The 16,022-nt window shown below is 38.3% G+C and overlaps 1 protein-coding gene across 5 annotated transcripts in view; it reads right to left on the reverse strand.

The window, feature by feature from the left end:
* LOC123695994 (proline-rich protein 36-like) overlaps nt 1-16,022 on the reverse strand; it is a 62,683-nt gene that overhangs the window by 26,335 nt on the left and 20,326 nt on the right. For 2 of the 5 annotated variants that reach the window (XM_045641965.1, XM_045641964.1), the window contains exons 3-5: nt 12,642-12,761; nt 12,044-12,079; nt 11,107-11,133 (exon numbers count right to left, since the gene is read on the reverse strand). In XM_045641965.1, the coding sequence (XP_045497921.1) occupies nt 11,107-11,133; nt 12,044-12,079; nt 12,642-12,761 (183 nt within the window). The remainder of the gene's footprint in view (nt 1-11,106; nt 11,134-12,043; nt 12,080-12,641; nt 12,762-16,022) is intronic. The other 3 variants (XM_045641966.1, XM_045641969.1, XM_045641967.1) reach the window with 3 other exon arrangements.

Below are 16,022 nucleotides of genomic sequence, written 5' to 3' on the forward strand. Positions count from 1 at the left end.
AAAGCGTACAAGAATAATGTATAAACTCTTCCTGTGGGAGAAAAAGTAGAGGTATAAAACTTGTATAAAACGTAAAATTCAATCGGTAGCAGTATATTGTTTTAAATGATTTTTGTGTTCGCGGGGCGTGACCCGCCACGATGGTGAAGGATAAGTTTATACCCGCAGCGATAGCATCAATAATACTTAACTAACTTTACCGCTTGTCCGTTTGATGAATTGTGAATTATATTACTTAAAACCATTAAAGAAATAACAAATGTTCAAACATTTCTTAAAGACTTTCACCTCGACCACGATCAGATAATGCGCTGTAAAAACCGTATCGCCATAACAGACGTTTAGTGGAAGTGGAAACCGATTTAGTAGTGTCAGAGTACGGCGAGGTAATAAGATAAACACGAGACGGGGACAAAAAGCACCTTAATGAGCTTGCGAGAATGTACACGGGAGATATTACGGGAGTCCGAAGTGCCGCCCGCTACGGACCGGTTGTGCATGCTCCAATATTAAGGCTCATTTTAATGCCAGTTCGTATTCAATGCTAATTGAATTAGAACAACCGGCAACACACAACACTCGTTAGTGCTGCTTTAGTTAATTAGTATTGGCCATATAAGCACAACACATTTTTTCAGTTAACCACTCAGTTGTCAATTAAATTAATACGGAACTAGTTAACTGTACAGTTAGATAAACAGCTGCAAATTGTTTATATATAGATCCGGAGTTAGTCTAGCAACTAGATTGTATGATTTCAAAACTATTATTCGTTAAATGTTACACGAATAGCTGTCAGAGTTTGAAGACTGTAGCCAATTAGTTAAGTCTATTGACACAATCTCGTTATACGGCATCGGCATTAGTAATGTATGCATGAATATTAATGTTAAATATTATGTTTGTCCACAAATATTCCGTGAGTAATCTAAATATTTGCCGTGTTGCGAGACAAGAGGGGAACTGTTAAAGCGACTTCTTGATGGATGTGTGTTATCAGTGCACTTAACTGTCTGAAGGCGTAATGTAAGTAACATTAGAGCAAGGAACGAGCAATTAATCCAGAAACCGCACGCTCAAACGACTCTGTCTCGGCTATGATACGATTAATCTCTATGGGTGGGGAAGTGGTTGTACGTATACTTAAACACCTGTCATCCCCCTCATCTCTCTACGGATCGCCTAACTTAGATTACTTTATAATAATTCCTCGAAATTTCACTCTAGGCGGTATGTATAAATTGGCTTTTGTCATAAAGTTGGCGCATTATTAATGGATTACAACATTTCAAAGTTGTGGAGTGATATAGTCGACCACTTTATTACGCTGTCGTCGCACGCTTAATTTTCGTCGTCTTTTCGTGATCGCCACTAACGACCCTGAATGATTTTCGTAATAAATACCTAATGGGCGTCGTAACTTGGAAAGCGAAACCTTATTGTAACTCGAGTTTGTCCATTTACATTATTGTATTTTAGTAATCGCCGTGAAGTTGTTCCTGTGATTATAAACTTTTAGATTTATCGTTACAAAAGCAACGCTCGGAGGCATGAAAATAATTATACTAGATAATTTGAAATTAATGAAAGAACAAAGGCTACCGTCGAATAAATTACGGGCCTTATGTGGATCGTCGGCATCTTTCTTGGGCATGTGAACTTTGCGATTGGCTAATTACACTGCAGGCGGCCCTGCGAGTGGCCGCATTTCTTATTCACTTCTTCAGTTATTTGTGTCACTAATTTACTATGACTAATTAGCAAACCAAATACGTCAGAAAATGGTGATTTTGCAGATTTTTTCACGCAAGAAAAAGGTTTACGGAATGCCAAGTTTATTTTCGCGTTTATAACAACTCCTTAACTTTTTTGCTGCAATAGTAAAATAAATAAAAAATCCGGTAACCCGTACTTTAAGTTTCCTACTGATATATCTCAACAAAAACCACCTGTGAATAAACTGCAACACCACCTACGTACACGCGTGCCGGGCACGTTAGAACGTCACAAATGTGAAGCGTAGAGATTGCAGCGCTGAATAAGGCTGAAGGCGTTTCGTACTCAAAGCACGTTGACATCCGTTTATCAGAGAGCGCACCGCAGTCGGGCGCCGTGACAAACGGAATCGCAGAGTGCATCCCGAGTGAGCCGCTGATCTGTCGAGAGATATCTCGACCTCAGCGTCGAGTGCTACGGATAATTACGGCCCTTTGACGACGAAACTTTGGCCAGCCCGCCATTCAACCAAAATATTTTTCTCACAGAAATCGATGCGATTTTTCACATCGACGTTCAGGATATTGGACGTCAAGGACTTTCGAGTCGACATGTGAATATAACAGGTTATTTTATATTTATCCATGCGAAAACGTTTGATTAAAATCTATGATACATCATTTAAGTCTATTAAATGTTAATAGTCTAGATCGCAAAGTTTTTTCATTCCTAATTTCAATATAATAATTGCAAAGTAGATCCATAGATTAAGAGCAAATTATAACATTCAATATAATTAATTTGAATGAATGCAGCGATCTGATAAATAAGCTTAATCACGTAGAAGAATATAATTAAATGCCAATAAAGTATATTGAGTAATAAGCGGCTCGGTTCAACATTATGAAGAATGAGGCTACATGAATTCATGAAGCACCATTAAGTTATTAAAATTACAATTTGCTTCATTTAAGCAAGGCCTTATTCAAGTCGACCCGGTTAGCGCGACAGTATAATACGAATCTCAGAAGTTTTCAAGCGAGCAAGCTTGCGGGAGATGAAGGGGCGGTGTAGCGGGCGTAGGGAGGCTTGTTATTACACCCTCTCACCTACGCAAGGGGTTTCAGCTCTGAGCCGTACTGTCGCACAAGATTAAGACGCTCCTCGCTTTACTGTTAACGCTCTGGCTTCCGTTCTACTCGTTTTGAATAGCGTCAAGAGCTCTCCTCTTTCTGTTCGCTAACTTTAATATAACACGATCGGTTGTGTACTTTCTCGACTGCGCAAACTGCAATATGAAATGTCTACAATATTTTAAATTTCAACTCTGTGCATCTTTTATGCGGGCGATGTTATAAAATATTTATCATACGTCAAATAAATCTATTCGCGGAGCATGATGAACCTTTATGACGTTCGACGCGTAAAACTGTAGGATAAAGAAACTCAGCCATAACGTACGTGTAGGGTCATAAAATATAAGCCGCTATCAAAAACCATTTATATTAGGCCGTTATGTTTCACCACTCGGGTTATAAATAAAAGTGCTGAAGAAAATCCAGATGAGACGGAAACGAAATAAGTTTAACCGAATGGGAGAAAGCATTATCATTGGCTGCGAGCGAGGAACAAAGAAAATGGTGGATAGCGAACGTACGAGAGTACTTTATAGGCGCGTAAATATGTTTTATATCCTTCTACTGTCTGTTATACACTGGCGCGCCGCCGATCCACTCTCACGACCGCTCCACTCCCGCCACCCTCGCCTGGAGGGTTGCTTCGCTCTCGGAAATGCCGAGCTTTAATAAAACATATATTTTTCCGAGCGAGGAAAATACTGGGGAAACTCGCAATTTGTTCTTTCACTTTATGCTCGTTTACAAGACAAAAGTGGAACATTCCAGAAACATTATGTTAATCACGTAGTTACGTACATAGTTTATTGTAATTTATAAAAGTTATTTGAAGAACATTTCATACGTTATGAAAGGGAAATAAGGTGCGGGGGAAAGGCGCAAGATTGCGTGTAAAGGGTGTGTGGTGTCGTAAAATGTTCGTGGATCGTGTGGGGCGTTTATGTTGTTGATCATTAGGATTGTACAATATAGCGGAGGTTGATGGTGTCGCGATGACCCTTATCTCGGCTGCGGCAGTGTTCGCGGGCGTGGGCAATTTATTACGGTTCACGTCGGCACGCCGCTACCGTATTAACTCCCCAAGTTTAACACTAATTGCACGTCTTTATACAAATGTAAACTCGTTCTATTTGCATTTACGTCTTCTTACTCGACATAAGTATGTCTTATGAACGAAGGCGTCAACGATAATAATGATCAAGACGGAGGAGAGCTGAAAGAAGTGCATCGGTAGCGGCGTTTAAAAAACCGTTGAAAAGCAGTTTAAATACAGAATCAGCGGTGGAGATTAAATTATTTTCTCGTTGCTTTGAGTATTATAAAGAGTCTTAAGTGGCTGGCGGTCGAGAGAGCGCTAAGGAAAAATTGTTACGAGTTAGAGTGAAACCGCGAACTCCCAACACACCCAGACTCCACGCCATAAAATATTACAGTAAATGAAAGAAGCTCTTTCAATTAACTGAGGCAGGTTTGCGTAAGGTAAATCCTGGCAAGAGGCGGCCGTCAGTGCAGCGTCGGGAAATATTTCTTTCGAAACGATTTAACTTTTAAACGTTAAGTTCTATTAGATGTGGAATTTCAAAGTAATTAGTGTACGTGAGAGCGGGAACCGTTTTGAATTCGCTTTTATTTATATACTCAGACAATTTGTATTTTAACTTTAGATTGCAGAATTAAATGTTTATGTGTTTATACTACTACTGAAAATGGTTAAATATTTATAGGTAGAATTGTGTTTTAATAACCTCACTAATTTACATTTTATAGAATGTAGATTAGAGAGGTTGTGTTAAATTTTCCAGGCAATAATTAGCATATTTTACAAGAATTAAATATTGTAGTTAAATGAAAGCTTTACATTTAACAACAGTGCCTCTACATGCCCTTATTAAAACATCTATTTATACATCCGTAAGCAACTTATGGCGATGGCGCTACATCCAGCGATCGAACGCTATAATTCCTCTTGGTTCTTCAGAGACCGTTGATTAAAATCGATTAAAACAACTCGCATGCCCATAAAGAGAGCAGACAGAGGCTGTCAGGCGAATATTCATGTTCTATTAATGCGTCTTCCCCTCGGCAGATTGCGCTCACCTTTGTACGTACGATCTAATCGACCAGAAGTGATACCAGCTTGATGTATGATGATGGAATTCATTGTTTGAAACCTTTGTTCACTGCTCAATTGTTTTAATATATCTATATCTAATAATAGCCTAGTTTCTGTCTTTTAAAATTTAAAAATAAGTAACACTATGTAGTACTTTTTATCATGAAATACCGAGATGATAAATAGTGAATGTAAAGAGAAATTTTACGAGAGACAGATGGATAATTTTGCTTGAAACCAGCTAGACGTATTCGTCCCTAGAGACATGACCTGCGAGGCTCTGCTATACAAATACGAAGAACAACGAAATAACATTGATTGTCGATCCTTCTTGTAAGTTCTGTGAACTTATGAATTGGTAATGTACAGACGTAATAACTTGTCTAAACAATAAACATTACACATTTTAAATGAAGGAATAGCTCTGGAACTATTTATATAGGATTAAACAAAGACCTCACCCGATCATAAAATAAGTGTAGGCAGCGACCAACTTTCAGGGAGAATTCTAATAACGTCCACTATACATTAATTTAATTTGTATAATATACAGGGTGTCTCATAAGTACCCAACGATTTCAAAAGTGTGTCTAGACTAGCCGGCGCCACAGAGGGGAGCGGGGAGTGCGGCATTAGCTAGCGCGTTTCAAGGATTTTTAGTTGCCGCCATGTCGTTCACGGGAGAGCAACGCGCTTTTTGCGTTCGCGCCTATTTTCAAAACAATAATTCGCTTATTCGTGTACGGCGCCTGTATCGTCTCAATTATCGATTGAGGCATATTGATGAAACGCCCAGCAACTCTACCATACTCTCATGGATCCGGAGTTTCAACACTACCGGAAACACAACAGGAAGCAAGAAATCTGGGCGTCCAAGAAGTGTAAGAACGGTTGAAAACATTGAGTTGGTGGCAAGTTCGGTGCAACGTCAACCTCAATTAAGCATAAGAAAACGGCAGTCACAATTAGGCATGTCCAGAGCGACTGTTCATCGAATTTTGCGTTCTGATTTAAATTTGAAGCCTTACAAAATTCAGATCGTACAAGAATTAAGAGAAACCGACTTTGATTTAAGACTGAATTTTGTAAACACAATGTTGGAGAAGTTTGACGATTACCAGAACATCTTCTTTAGTGACGAAGCTCACTTTCATTTGGACGGCTATGTCAATCGGCAAAATTGTCGTTTCTGGGGCAACACAAATCCAGGGCTGCTCCATCAACGACCTTTGCATAGTCCGAAGGTAACCGCATGGGTGGCTATGTCGGCGAAATGTGTCATCGGACCTTATTTTTTTGAAGACGCAAGAGGCAGAACTGTCACCGTAAATTCGGCGCGTTATGTGACCATGCTACGCAACTTTTTCGAGCCAGAGCTTCAAGAATGTGAGCATTACAATGTCCAGTCATGGTTCCAACAGGATGGAGCCACATCCCATACAACTAACAACTCAATTGAAGCCCTACACCAATTGTTTCCCGAAAAAGTCATTTCAAGAAGGGGTGACATTGAATGGCCCCCCAGAAGCCCGGATTTGACGCCACCCGATTTTTTTTTATGGGGATATCTTAAGTCAAATGTGTATGAAAATTCTCCGCAAACTTTGAACGACTTGAAGACCAACATCAGAGAAAAAATTGCGTCCATAGATAGACCGCTTCTTCAGAAAGTTTTCAGAAACTTTCACCAAAGACTCGAAGAATGTCAGCATCGTAATGGACGCCATCTCAACGATGTAATCTTCAAAAAATAAAAATTCCTTTTGTTTTCTATTAAATTTGTCAATATTATATTTTAAAACCAATAATAAGTTTAATTTTTTGCATCATGAAATCGTTGGGTACTTATGAGACACCCTGTACAACCAAAACCACATATTATTATAAAATATAAACGTCTCAAAAACAATAGATTCATAAAAAGAACAATCGCAAACGTAATACCTCCGCTTGTCTGTGGGCAGGCGGGTCGTAAGCAATTATTCACAAACAACTTGCGCCTACGGGCTGCGGTCGGACAGGGTGGTCGGACCCTCATTGCCTGTTGCCAGTCCCCGTTACCTCGGCTAATAGCGTAGTCAACTAAATGCGGTACAGACTCGCATCTTGACCGTACACGTAATCAAAGGTTCGAGCTGAGCTTTGGTAATTGAACGTGGAGCAGAGCTACGGATTAGCGGGACTAAGTATCGTTAGTGTGTGCTACATTTTGTACGTATGGTATTTCAACAATGACTTCCGTATAGGAATAAAGGGTTAATTTTATCAGTCTAAAATTATCGGTTGTCCTTAATGTAGGTAATACACAACTGTGATGACAGAGATAAACAAATTGTATCAAAATACTTTTCATATTTCTGAGAAGATAAATAGATCCGCTCGGATTAATCTCAGTTTGTATTTCAGGATATTCGAAACAAAAAGGAAATATTTTTCTGCGAATTCCGATTACGCTATTTGAAAACATAATAAGACAAAGGAGCTTCATATTTCAGAAATAGATTTTAATAATATAAAAAGCAAAATTTATATCATTAGCGCTCAAGTGTTCCATTGTGTGATTTTATACGTCACATGGATTATATCACAAAGAGTTATCAGCAGCTTGTTCACTTAACTCGAACAATCGCGAGTAGAACTACTTAATGCGAAAGCAGAATCAACAAAAATCGTACCGCCGAACAATAGAACTATTCAACGTACCGAACATATTCACGAGAATGAGGAAGTCAAATAAATTAATGCAGAGCGCAAACTGACGTTTGCAGCGATACCCGGGAAGCGTCTACGTAATTACCCAAACGCGGGCGGATTTGCATATCAAAGTAGAGGAATAATTGAACTCCGAGTGTAAATAGCCGGAGTTGAATCGGATCTAGTTAGTGTTCCACCGCTAAGTGTGGCCGCATAAACGAGCTTTCGATCGGAAAAAATTCTCTTTTATCCACCTTGATTACTAGGTAGCTAATTCTCAATTGTATATGTATTCAGGATCGAATATTTTGTGTTGTCGTAAACAACGAAAAAACAATGTACTACGATCAAATGAAATACAGAGCACATTATAAAAATACAAATAAAATTTCAATGTACAATATCCAAATATTTCGAATGCCGTTTTACACAAATACTAAACTGAAAGATCAATGCACATCAACAACTATGAAAATTTCACCCAACAGTTACCGCAAAAATGTAAAAAAATAAGTCAGTATTTCGCACAATTTCGTGTATTGTTTGCATTCGATGCTATGTGGACCGCACCCAACGTGATCCAGTTTTAAACTATTCCTGACAGGAATGCTTGCAATGTTATGAATTATTGTAGTCTATTATTTTTAAAGAGCGTTACGGTTAGGGGAACGGTGTATATTGAAGGTGTGAAATTCGCGATCCAGTTCATAAATTGCTTTATTAATAAAACAGTTTACTTTTGGATTTAATCAGAAATAGTAAGTTTTATCCTGAGTATTTGTTAACTTATTTAGGTTGATACTTTTACTTTACAATTATTGAAATGAAACAAAGTATTCTCAGCGTTGGCAGGTTCAACAAGAAACATACACAGAACAAAGGTCACATAACATTTTAACAAGGATGTAACAAGTGAAAGTGAAAGCGAGCTGTACGTTTTGTTATTATCGAGGTATTACTTCGCGTCTCGTTCGCTACAATATCAATCGCATTACCATCAATTTATGTCATGTTTGTCTGTGATGTTTAACGTCTGTATAGTTTTTATTATGTGCTAATAATGTGTCGTCATTATTGCGACGCCTCTTTAAATGTCAACTTTAATGGGTTGTAAAAAATGTACAGCCTTCTTTAAGAGCCGCAAACTTATTGGGTCGGCGCAAAATTTACTATAATTTGTTAGTGTCACACTAATTGATTTTTCTTCAAGGCAATTTAAAGTAAAACATTATTACAACAGGAGCAGATGTTAATAATCGCAATTAAACGTATATCCTGTCTGTTAACGTTAACAATGGCGAATGCGAGCACACACTACACAGTGAGCGGGTTGATCAAAGCTCAAGAGATTCACCCGCAACGGCGTCAAATTCTCTCAGGATAATTTAATTAATCGACACGGCACAACAGCGGAGCTGCACTGATTTCGAATTTCTCCTCAGATCCATTTACCGGCATTACTGTGCCACTCAACTTCCAGCCCGATTAAGTTTAATATTAATATCGGAAGCACCGTACGCCCAATGTAGGTACACACTGCATATTTAAGGGACAATCATGTAGGTATGTACAATGTACATTGTACAATGCTTACGACAAACGATCATAATCTTTGGCATGGTTATGGAAATGTTTAATTAATTCATTTATTTATATTTACGCAAAACCGACTCCAACATATTTTTTGCTTTTTTAGATTTCATTTAATTGATTATACATGAATATATTATCATATATAATCCAATTATTATTATACATGCGCAAATATTAGTCCAACAAAAAACTAGCCACATAAATTAGCATTAATAGTGAATTTATCAAATTTAAAAACAAATAAATGGTGTCCTTAGAATAACTTTAGTTATCTACGTATAATTATAGAGATGTTTTTTTAAAAGCTGTTTACTCAAACATATTTTTTGTCAACAACTAATAAAAATAGTCTTGTCTTTAAAAATATTTCCTATGTTATATAATATTCTTATAAAATAAAACTAGAAAACAATATCAGCAAATTATACGAATAATAATGAAGAATATCTAATACTCAATGATCATATTTATAAGTATACCTAATATCACTGTCCAGCATTTAGCAGCAGTGGTCAAACCAGTATTTACTTCAAATTTCCGCAGAGGAAAGTCGATTCAGTACAAAGTGGGTGGTGTTTGGGGGCAGCGAAGCGGCCAGACGTAATTAGATTAAGAGGTACGTGGTCGGAACCGGATTGCAAGCGCCTGCGAACAATGCTATCACTCCAAAGCTCTTGGATTTCAATGGGCGTCGACTGTGTTTGTGGTTATTCCCATTTGTACTTAAGCCGCATCTGTTTATACAACGACGGATGTAGTGATATTGTTTTCATCCCGTCCTCTCTAGTGGGTACTTAATGTTGAGCTGACAATTTTTTTAATTTACATAATACCTCAAACCTTCTTATTAAATTTATTTATTTCTCGCTTATAGCAGAACATATCAGATAAAACAATTATAAAACAATGTAAGCGATTGCTGCACATATCGTGCAAGTTTTGTTAGTAACTGATACTCAATTTCACGCAACGGCACATACCAAGTCGATCGAGATTGCTCTAAGATCTCGCTAACTCCGCAATTATATAAATTGTTAAGAATGCGTTTAGAACTTCATTAACCTTGGTAACTAGAATTAGATTACACGCGCGTAAACCCTATCAGCGATAATCTCCGCCGTTTAATTTATACAGCTGTTATATTACCGCTAAGTTAATTACAAGTTTCACAATGCGAAACGGTTCAATTATCCAACAAATCAATTGTAATAGGGCCGGTGATTTTATTAATACGAGCCTGGTTCAGCGCGACGCTAAAGGTGTAATATAATGTACTTAATTACGGGCACTTCGCGTCGGCTCCAATCTTGTAATTACGAAACAGAGTAGCGACGCGTAATCAGGGCCCTTTGCTACGTCGACAGTCGACACGCGGCAAAGCTTTCCGTGTTCAACTCTAGCCGCTTTTGAATCGCATTTCACAACCTGTTGACGAGTTAGTTAAGCCCCTACAGCATGTACGGACGCACAAAGCGAAACTCGCTACCACCCCTCGACTACACATTCGCTCGACGGCTCTGACCCGCCGACTAATTTGCTGGCGGAACGCTCGTGGAACGACAGTTTTAAATAAATTGTACGTGACAAAAATCCAATTAGTAGAATGGAGTAAACAATTTGTAAACAGGTGCTCCGCTCGTCTCCCCGGAGATTAATCACTGAAAGCCGAGTCCAGCGTAATAAGCCGACAAGGAGCAACTTTGCAGCTCACATTGCACGGACATTTATTTTCTGCCCGGTTTCAACTTCTTAAACTTTCACGGAGTTGGGAGACTCGTTTAATTAATTTACGTGTATCGTAAACACCGCGGAGATAGCTAAAGTTTTAACAAGAGAAATTTTAAAGATACTTGCCTTGTCATCTTCGCCTTCACTATCACACTGTAAAGAGAAAAGGTATGATAAGTAAGTTGATGATTTCGCTTAACAATAAAGAAGAGAACAACATGCATTATATCGCTGATGACAAGCTGGCATGCATGCTAGTTTATTTAAATGCATTTTTATGAGATTAACTGTACCGACCGAGTCGGTAATACTTTGTTATAAAGAGTTAATAGTAAATACACGCCATTGTAATATTTTCATGCAAATAGCTTTATTGTCAAATAAACCACATAATATAAGTCCAATATCCCTCAAGTTAATACACGTGTATCTTTGTTACAAACAAATATAACATTCATTCTTTCGTAAACATAATATCAATCTCAGTATAAATATTGAAAGAGTTCAATAGAAGAAAAAGACTATCGCCGAGTCGGATATCGACAAATAATCCATACAATATTTACGAAGTGAGATCGCGCCGGGAAACAAGGGATCAGCCTGAGATATTACAATTTCAAATAAATACAGAACATGAAGTATTCAGGACGGTGAGGTAATGTTATGTAGTACGGTACGGCACCGCCTCGACAAATCTTGTGATTTAGCAGCGATACGCGCCGAATATCGAATAGGGACTATGTGTTTTGCGTGATCGGGGTAAATTTGCACACGGTAATCGAAAATTATAGCTTTCACCTTAAATCTCTCTCCTAATGGAGTTTCATAACCGAATTTACTTCAATGTTTACGAATGTGTTCAATGTGTAAGCGACGGCTGTTCCGCAACAATGATTGACACGTCAGATGGGTTTTGTTAACTTATGAAGACAAGAAAATAAAAGATAAATAACTGGCATGCTTGGTGGCTAACACACGTAATTACTTAGATAAAAAGCGCAGTCAACTGTCCGAAGGCATGACAGAGATTTGTAAACTTAAGGACAACAATGATTATACTCACGATATAGCCTTTTCCGGAACTACAGCGGCTACTGGCCTGTAGGCAGGAAAGAGAAAGCGAATATGTGAGTGGATTGGAGTGACAAGGGGAGGTAACGTCTGTCCCGTCTCTCCCTCAAATTGACATTGTGTTGTTATTTGTCGCCGATACATCCGAGATAGCGCGCAAACGTTCAACATTCGACCCCACTTTATTTTTATTTTTGTTCCGTTAATCTCGCGACATTGAATTTTTATACCGGATCATCATAACAGACTGCGATAAATCCTTGTGCGCATTTTTCAAATGATTTATTACAGCATGAATATTTAACGGGAGAGACGGGAAATAGCAACTAAAGAGTAGATTTACGTATGAAATCATCTAAGAACAAATAAAACATCCACAACATTGAGTGAGTGTTAATTAACATGCACTGTCGTATCGGACGCAAGTGTGGTAAGATTTACGACGGACACAAGAAACAGATAAATAATAATATTTGTGGGCACAACACGAATATGCTAATGATAAAGTTTGGATGGAATGGATGTTTGTACACAGACGGGCTGGGTGATATGTGCCACATGTGTGCTGGTGGCGCGATGAATATACGTACGTCACTAAGACGATCACGGGAGGAGTCAGGATCGCGAGGCGCCACGGAACTGCCAGTCAGTCGTTCCGAGGCTCGCCCGCTGTCATCTGACGTGCCAGCGTCTTGAAGCAGCGTTAAACCCTGCAGAAGGATCATCTTATGTATTTTGCGACACAACTTCTTTGTAAGAAGGATAGATGATCGTCTAAATTGTTTACCATGTAAGCAAGTCAAAGGACCAAAACTATAAAACTTATGAATAATTTATTCAAATAACCTCAGCGAACAACCTATTAAGTGTTTTAGGTCATAATGTCGCCGCTTTAATAATATTTAAAGTACATTGAACGTTGTAATGATGCGATATATTTTATAGACTAATTCGCGTCCCTGTAACGCTTACTTCATTATGGAATAAGGAGCAAAGAGCATGGATAAAAGGGTACTTTATTTTTCACAATTCTATTACTTGAGGGGAGAAGGCAAGCTTTTATGTGGGCACGGAAAATTGAGCGGTACTGCATGGAAAGTTGATAAGACGGTCTGAGAGACTAGCGAAGACAGGCCTAACCATAACATGGCCGAGCTCGGCAGTAAAAAGAGTTTCCCATTTATCACATTTCGCGTCTATTTTACGGCGGGGTTCAGACGGGAATGCGTCTCTGCTCAGCGTCGAGTGTTCGGTGAAACGGATAAAAGAAAATAAAACGACTAACTCGCTGTAAATGGATAACTCTCCGACCGCCCTCGCTCACTGAACTTCCATGTTATTATTACTTAGAAGTTAGTCCTCAATTTGATTTTGTTTTCTTTTTATTACTGTGCTTTTTCATCATGTTATTTTTAATGAAATAACTGACGGAGAATTACTTTGTCTTGAGTTTATTTAATATACGCTTAGAGAGGATTAAAGTGATTCGTTAAGCATGCCAATTAACATATTGTGAGAAAATAAAGGCTAGAAATGTTGTCATGTATAATAAATTTAAAAAAGCGTGAAGCCAAGTCATTTACCGCCACCAGTTAACTACATAATAAATGATGTCGGTGTGGGGAGTGGTAACGTCCCATAATTCGTTTGCAATTTTTTGGCACGAAATTTTTTGCACAAATCTGCTCAACTTTGAAAATATTATCGTGGTTATTACGAGGAAATAAATAGCTACTCTCTTAACGGCTCTCCACTGTACAGTCGACGTTGGGACATAATAAAACTGAAACACATTTATGTCCCCACGTAGACAACAATAAGACATACGCGGTCGATTACGTCCCCAATTCTAATAAAAGGGATCATACGGCGACCCTTTACATGGATAAACGAGTGGAAGTCGCACATATCAATTTAATCCTTGTAGCGTACGCGAGCAAGACCCCTTTAATCCGGGACAATCCTGTGGCACGGTTTTAACGCCGGATGTTAACCGCATAATTGCTTTCGCTCATTAAAGCTCAATACGATTGTTTAACTGATTTAATGCATGGATTGGAAAGTAGGAATGTTAAAATGATGCTCATTACGTGAAACGGAATGTATAAAATGTACGTGTGTGTGGAGAGCTCCCCGATTGGCGGTGTTGGTTTAGCGGGCGCAGTGGCGGGCAGTGGCGGGCGGTGGCCGCGTCCGACCGACGACACGACCGCTAATTGAAACAACGACTGCGGCCGGACATTACTTATTCATGAGAAATCCATATGGCGGCAAAACGTGATCAACGCGATAAATCATTCAATTACACTTTTCATGCGGCTGTCTAAATATACGGATTTTAGACCGCGTTCATTATTTAAATCACGATTAGGTTATAACTTGTCTGTCGACACGTTATGAATAAAATATGATCGTCTGGCTTTGTTAATCAAACATAACTTTTATTAATGCATAATTCAAAGTAAGTACAATGTTCTCATAATTTTGTCATAAGAAATACCTCTACTTTAAATATTGAATTTTGCCCGATATATACCAATAAACAAAATTGCTGGATTAAATAAAGTTATAAAAATATAAAGTGCACGTATAATTTATCGGTTAAAGTATCAAAAAGTACAACTAGTGACACGTTCGAATGTAACTTCTACGTATTAGAGCATATTAGCAAGGATGGAGCACGAATAGAAATTTCCTATTCGCAATGTATAATAACGAGTTTTCTGGTTAAAGACGCCGTACTTTACGGTGCATGTGCTGTGCATTGTTAAGTCAAATATCGCTCGTTGTACACAGAACGGTGGCAGTGAGGTGGCGAGGCGCGGTCGGTAAGTGGCGCGCTGCATAATTTATTTATGTCTCGGCACGTTACTCCCTTGTTGGAAGTTGACAGCGACTCCCGAGTCCCGTTCTAATTACTGTGCACCGAAGCAAAGACGGAAGCTATCGTATATCACATTTAATTAACACGAAATTGTGTTGAAATTTATTTATGATACGATTTTCGGTCTTTCATCTTCGCCGAAACGATATTTAGTGGTTAATGTCGCGAAACCGTACACTCGAGCGTAAAATAAATCACTAAACAGTAAAAGCTCACAAAAGATTCGACATTCTAAACTTATTGAACGTCCAAAAATAGAATGCGCACACGAAACACGATGGTAATATTTAATGTAGGAACGGTGAGTGTTGATATTCGGAGGCGAGTTTAATCCGAGCGCATCACATCACACAGGATCAATTGGTTTGAGCGCTGACGTGACACGACGCTGGCGGCGCTGCTAAATGGAATTTTGCGACAGACCGAACTCAGATTAATATTATACCGAGCCAACCCGTGCTAATGGAACTGCGATTGAATTAGCATTTCCACTGCATTGTGGCAATTACGCTCGCTAATTCGCTATTTTATAGCTACGTTTAAATGTTGACGATTTATATTAACTATTCATGAAAGAGACTGCATAATTGATCAAATATAAAAACATGACATCAATTTTTATCTTGTGAATACTAATATGGTTTATACGCGGTATTTCTTTATTGCATCAATTTACATTTGTGTTTTTGCTGAAAGCTTCGTTCTGTACGTATGTTATTTATTTAATCGACGTGAACCCAATTAAAACTTAAAAGTTTATAAATGAACTGTCAAACGTGTTAAGTGTTGGTACAATGATCCAAAAATTACAGTGAATTCTTTATCGCCATTTACGCAACTTGTCAGCGCAAATTACGTAATATCCCGTAAACATTTTAATGTTGTAATAAGTCTCGTTGACTCGTACATCCAGTAATTACATAACGGTCTGCGGATTAGCATAAGCTAGAAGTTTAATCCTACCACTTGAGGTTAAGTTTACTTTGAAAATAAATTGAGGTTTTAATTTTTATGTTCGGTCTCGCAAAGTTAATTAACCTAATTCCTACGTTTGCGGATGCAAGCGGTAAATACAATTCATTTTAAT

The sequence above is a fragment of the Colias croceus genome, chromosome 12 (genome assembly GCF_905220415.1).
Source record: "Colias croceus chromosome 12, ilColCroc2.1".
In the NCBI taxonomy this organism is placed as follows: domain Eukaryota; kingdom Metazoa; phylum Arthropoda; class Insecta; order Lepidoptera; family Pieridae; genus Colias; species Colias croceus.